The 6,711-nt window shown below is 35.2% G+C and overlaps 1 protein-coding gene across 5 annotated transcripts in view; it reads right to left on the bottom strand.

Moving 5' to 3' along the window:
• Positions 1-336: 336 nt before the first annotated feature.
• Rbm41 (RNA binding motif protein 41) overlaps positions 337-6,711 on the bottom strand; it is a 56,117-nt gene continuing 49,742 nt past the window's right edge. For 2 of the 5 annotated variants that reach the window (XM_013353856.2, XM_013353853.2), the window contains one exon: positions 3,514-5,734. In XM_013353856.2, coding sequence (XP_013209310.1) covers positions 5,568-5,734 — 167 coding nt within the window. In that variant the 3' untranslated portion in view covers positions 3,514-5,567. Of the gene's footprint in view, positions 5,735-6,711 lie in introns of all 5 variants that reach the window. The other 3 variants (XR_003378766.1, XM_026789357.1, XM_026789356.1) reach the window with 3 other exon arrangements.

Here is a 6,711-nt window from a genome sequence, read left to right as displayed (position 1 = left end):
GTGAGCTCTCAGCTACTGTTTCAGTGCTATGCCTTCTGACATAGCCTGCTGTCATGCTTCCTGCCACAACAGTAATGGACGCCTCTCTGAACTGTAAGACCCAAATAGAACCTTCCTTCTATAAATTACCTTGGCTACGGTGTTTATCACAGCAATAGAAAAGTAAGTAATAAAGAGATTTGGATTTAGTGGCTTTGGCTCACCTAATAGAAACAAAAAGGAAATAAAGTGACTTTGGGTTTTCTGTAGCAATCAGAGATCACACAATGCTTACAATAGTTAATGGAAATGATTGTCTTTGCAGATCTTTGTTTCATTAAAATTACTTTTATTTTTTTTTAAAATCACACATTAAGATTCATTCTTTTGGTGTATAATTCTCTGAGTTTAACAAACACATACACATTTTAACTATAAACAACATAAAGTTCCCATTACTAAAAAAAATCCCTTGTGCCAATACTTGGTATCTCCTGGTTTTTCTGCCTTATTGCTTCACCTTTTCCAGAAAACACACAAATGAAATATAACAGTAAGCAGCCATTTGAGTCTGGCTTCTTCTACTTAGCAAAATACATTTAAGATTTATCCAAGTTGTTGCATATATGGTTCCTTAGTTTTTATTGCTGAGTAGAATTTCATCATCTGGATACACCAGTTTCTGTATCTCTGCACCAGTTGAAAGGTATCTTCGATTTTAGTTTTCTCCATTTGTATGTGGTCTGTAGGTCTAGTAAGGAGGAGGTAAGGTTTTCCACCTAAGACGAAGGAGTCCCTTCTGGGAATCCTGGCTGAGAAGTACATCCCTGGGTAACTGTGCAAGAAGCTGTAACCAGGGTCCTTCACTTCTCATCCCTTACACGTTATCAAAAATTGGAGCGTTAATCATGTGAGCAATATAGCAAATGAATAGAAGTTTGTCCTGAGTGAAGTCAGAAATCCTCAGAGTGGTTCTGACAAATATTCTGGAAGCTAAGTGTTTGTAAGAATATTTAAAAATTATTTTAATTTAAAAAATATTGAAAAAGGTAAAAACCACTCCAAACCACAACACAAGGTGAAGGTGTCTTTTCAGCTTGTACAGTCCCACTTCCAGAAGGTTTACAGCTTGTTATACACATTCCTTATTTCTTTCCTACATTGATTTTGAAATTATCTCTACAAACTATACACATGAACTATTTGCTTAAAAATGTATCCTTACTATACATACATCTCATACATACATACATCTTAGTTTATAACTTAATATAAAAACTTGGTACAAGTCACAATATATTCATAGATCAAGTCCACTGTTTTAATGGCTTCATAGTATCCCACTAAATGGACGTGCCATAAGTCATTCGTGTTGACAGATGGACATTTGGATAATGTCCAAGTTCCTATTTTTGTGAGTTTCACTGAGATTCATATGCCACAAAATTCATCCACTTGGTATATTCATTGCTATACAAGTATTAATGAAATTTATGAACATTTTCATCTACTTGCAAAGAATTCCCATCCACTCTAGTTATCCCTACATACCCTTTATCTCTCTCTCTCTCTGTGTGTGTGTGTGTGTGTGTGTGTGTGTGTGTGACCAATTCGGGATACTTCATGTACATCTACATTGAGTCCTACAATTTTCCTTCAGCAGTGACTGGCTTCTTTCACTGAACATATTCTCAGGGTTCTTCCATGTTGTAGTAGTGTATCTCAGAAGAGTTCCCTTAAAAACAAAAACAAAAAAAACAGCTCGTGAAGAAATTGGATTACTGTTTCATTAAACAATTAGTAGAGTGCAAATAAAATGCAATTTAAGTCTGGACTTTTCTTTGAGGGTATCTCTCTTATTAGTTATTATGCCTATTCTGACTTCCTTTATTTTGTTGTTGGCACTCATCTTTCCAGAAATTTGTTCATTTTGGGTAGATCAATTTATCGAGACACAAGTATAACACTATTCCATCATATACCTTCTATTTCCCAAAGATCAGAAGCACTACCCCCTCCTTTCTCGTTCTAATAATTAGTCTACCTTTTCCTGTGAAATTTAGTAAAAGGTTTGCCAATTTCTTGCTTAGATTAATTGCCTTTTCTTAATTGTATTTTATTCTCTCATTTATCTTGCATGCTTTTTTGTTTTAGGTACAGTTTGCTATTCTTTTCCTACAGCTTAAGATATAAACTGAATTACTGCTATATGATCTTTTTTCTCTTTAAATAGGCTTATCTCTAAACATTTTCTACATAGACAAAGGTAGCTATGAGCCACCTGATGTGGGTACTGAGACTCAAACTCAGGCCTCTGTAAGAGCAGGCAAGCACTCTTACCACAGAGCCATTTCTCCAGCCCTCCTTTTGTGTTTCTTTATTGACCTACTTTCTACTTAAGTGTGACTAATTTCCACATTTGAGAGTTTCCCAATTTCTTGTTACTGATTTCTAACCTCTTTCCAGGTGGTCAGAGGACATGCTTTACTTCACTTCAGTCTATCTGGATTCTTTTAAGGCCTGTTTTGTGGTTTAGCTCATGATCTAGCCTGAAGACGTTTCATAGGCATGGGATGACGATCTATCTTCTAGTGTTGTAGGGTAGAATGTTCTATAGCTGCTTTTCAGATCTATTCAGTTCACAGTGTTGGAGTATTCTACCTCTTTGTTTATCACTTGTGTAGCACTACTTTCAGTAGAAAGGAAACACTGAGTATTTCAGCTTTTCAGAGACTTGTCGAGTTCTCCTTTCTTTCTTTCCTGCCCTGTTTCAGGCTGTTTTGGGTCTCTGTTGTTATGAAAAATGTAATTAAAATTTTTACATCTTAAAACATTGACCGTTTTAGCAAAAAATACAGATCTTTATCTCTAGTTGATATTTTTGTTCCGCTTTCCTCCGAATTTTGGGCACGCTAGCTATTTCTATATGTTACAGGCTTAGCAATATATTAAGGTTATCACTTAAAACAATGATGGTAGTTTTCAAGATGCTGAATTATTTACTGTTTTATAAAATTAGCCATATTTTTACTCCTTTGTTTTATTTGTTCCTATGGATTTCTGCTATTTTTTAGTAAAATAAGCATTATTTCTGATCTTCGTCTGTTACTGGCAAATACATTGACTTTTTTGTTATAGGAGATACAATGCAACTATATACAACTTAATACAACTTTTAAACATTAGTTAACAAAATCTTAGCACTTGGGAGGCAGAGGCAGGTGGACCTCTGAGTTTGAACCCAGTCTGGTTTATACAGCAAGTTCCAGGACAATCAGGACTACACAGAGAAATGCTGTCTCCAAACACCAAAAATAAGTAAATAAATTCGTTAACAGATAAAGGAAAAAGTATTCAAGGTTGTCTTTTATAGTCACACACAATCACGTTTGTCTGTTTTATGTATAGATTTAAATTTTTCTCTAAGGTCACTTGCTTTTCAGCTTGACAACGGTCCTCTTGCATGTCTTGTGTGATCTTCTGGCAACAAATTCTCCAGCTTTTAAAAAGTATGTGGGAGGTATTTTACCTTTCACGGCCACCTCCACTGTTTCTGAGATCTTAACTATGTCACTTTTTCTTGGTTTTCGTTTTTGAAACAGGATTTCACTTCTCTTTACACAGGCTGGTTTTGAATCAGGCTCCACTGATTCCCCCCGCCTCGGCCTCCTGAATAGCTGTAAATACAAGAATGTGCCATTTATCAGAAATACCTATTTCTGATAAGAAGTTAGTTGGTAATCTAGAGACCCATGACAAATAATATTTCAGTTTTCTTGGGTTATTTTCATGATTTTTCTCTGTCTCTTGAATTTTCAGTATTTTATTATAATGTAACTGCATGGCTTTGTCACTCAATTTGAAATATTTGTAGCCGCTATTTCTGAAGATTTTTTTTAATATTTATGTGTAATTTTGTATATATGTATGTGGGAGCACACTTGCCATAGCATATTTCCAGAAATCAGAGATAACTTACTGGAATTGTTTCTCTCCTTCTCTCATGTAGGTCCTAGGGTTTGAACTCAGGTCTTCATGCTTGGTGGTGAGTGTCTTTACTTACTAAGCCATGGTCCTCTTGCAGTATTTTTTTTTGAGACAGAGTTTTTATGTATAACAGTCCTGGCTGTCCTGCAACTCCCTTTGTAGACCAGGCTGGCCTTGAACTCACAGAGATCCACCTGCCTCTGCCTCTCAAGTGCTGGGATTAAAGGCGTGCGCCACCACCACCTGGCTGTCTTGCGGTATTTATGCACCTTTCTCCCTTTTTAAATGGAATTCTTATTATATATTGTTTGATGTGCTTAATGGAGTTTCCTACATGTCCTTCACTTTTTCCCCTTGGATGGTATAATCTCATTTAACCCTTACTCAGTGAGGTAAGGAGCAATATTACTCTACTGTATAGATGAGATCAATGAGGCTCAGATTAAGTGGCTTTTGAAGTTAAGTTGGTAAACATGTGTGACTATGAGGATCACAGGTCTGACTCCAAAGTTGGTACTACCTAGTCTATACCATATTGTGTTCCTATTCTTCAACAACTATAAACAAATCACTAGGGGTTTGAGGCAGGATGCATTTCTTCTAAAGTATAGAACTTTCTTTCCTGTCCCTTTAGTATTCTCTGCTAGTTTGTTCCCTCTTGAAAGTTCATATACCTAATATTTAATATGTATCAGGCAGTTACTCCATGTTCAATGTCTATTGTTTTGAATTCAATAGTATCATGAGATTACCAATATTTTGGCTTAAAAGAAGCCAGCATTATATGTATATATAATACATACATATATATAATATATTTATCTTTTCGAGGACTGTGAAAACTCAGTGTAAGCTATCATTAAATATGTTGATCAACTCATGAATCTCCCTACTATAACTGTTCAAAGTTCTGACAAAACACAGTGAGTTCTAGTAAATAAATATATATATATATTTTTTTTTTTTTTTTGTTTTTTTTTTTCGAGACAGGGTTTCTCTGTGGCTTTGGAGCCTGTCCTGGAACTAGCTCTGTAGACCAGGCTGGTCTCGAACTCACAGAGATCTGCCTGCCTCTGCCTCCCGAGTGCTGGGATTAAAGGCGTGCGCCACCACCGCCCGGTAAATAAATATTTTAACAGTGAATTAGTTTCAAATCTTTGTATACAGGAAACAGTCTCAGAAAAAGTATTATCTCTAGGACTAAACATTGAAGACTGCAAAAATTTTAAAGAATCTTCAGGAACAATAATGTAACTTACCCTGAGAATTAAAGGTTTTCTATGATCTTAATGCTCAGGGTACTTTCTGCCCTATATAGTGCATGATTATTATCTTTAATACTCAGGATAGTGTCAATTTTATATTGTCATTTTCTAGATTATACAGTATTTAATTATGGAAAAACTTTCTAACAATTCTCTTTAAATGTGGAAAGCCATTGTCCTAATTACTGTCTTTCTAATATTTCCTCTTCACTTTAAAAACAAACTTCTATGTATATACATATCCTAGATTTCAGATTACGATAAAAGAATGGTAGGAGTGTGTGTTTATACACATACATATATCCAAATGTGTATGTACGTGTGTTGATATGTATTCTAGCTACCACTGATTTCTGCACTGCTATCTGTAGCAGATGTTATAAGGGAAGCACCCTGGACAGCTGGCTGTTGCTGTTTGTTCTTTCCAAACTCTATCACCAATATTTTCCCATGAAGTTTATATCCATTTATTTGATGCAATGCTTGCCATGCTATGTCTTTATCTGGAAAAAAAATAAGAAAAATGCATCAAATTATATAGCACTTAATCACTCAATTATTATTACAAATTTAATTCAGATTGGTTTGATATAAAATCATGATGCTAAATATTTTTGTCATGCCTATAAGTCCCAATTTGTGTAAGTCAACAAGATTAAATTAGTGGGTAGTAATAGTAATAATAATAATAATGACAAAAGACCTTCAAAATGTATATTTGATTCAAATATATAGAAGAAATAGATACATAGGGAGTGAACTGAAGAAATATAAGTTAAACATAATTGTAAACATGCCTCTAGATAGATTATTGATATGCAAGCAAATTTTTCAAAATTGTTACACAAATAAAAGAAGTTATTACATTATTGAACATACTTAGCTACTTTTTTCTTTTAGAGGGAAGGTGGTTATGGGACTCCTTATTGGGATAATGAATTTCTCTTCCGATATACAGAAAATTTGTGTATGAGAATATATAGTGCATAGAAGGAATATTTAACATATGGGTCTCAGAGACTATATGTAAGAAATAAGGAGGGGTAGACTATGGACAAGAGTCTGTGGAATTATAAGCAGACAATACTGAGATCATTTTGTCTGAGACATCCCACAAATTGTCAAATGTGTACTATAGCTGTTAGGATTAGTAAAAAAGCCACAAATTAAGAAGTATAAAACTGGGACTGGGAACATGGCTCTGGTAGCAAAATGCTTGCCATGTAAGCATGAGCACTTGAGTTTGGGTCCCTGGTACCCATATAAAACTCCAGGTATGGAAGCATGTATCAGCAACCCTAAAACTCGGGAGGTAGTCCCTTGTGGCTCACTGGCCAGCCAGCCTAGCCATATCAATGAGCTTTCAGTTCAGTGAGAAAATTAACGTGGAAGAGCAACTAGGGAAGATCCTATAGGTTAGCTTCTGGCCTCTACATACATGCTTATACATGTGCATACACACACACACACACACACACAC

This window comes from Microtus ochrogaster, unplaced genomic scaffold, assembly GCF_000317375.1.
Source record: "Microtus ochrogaster isolate Prairie Vole_2 unplaced genomic scaffold, MicOch1.0 UNK17, whole genome shotgun sequence".
Classification (NCBI taxonomy): domain Eukaryota; kingdom Metazoa; phylum Chordata; class Mammalia; order Rodentia; family Cricetidae; genus Microtus; species Microtus ochrogaster.
Note: the sequence above shows the minus strand (reverse complement) of the source record. Positions and strands in the feature narration are given on the sequence as shown.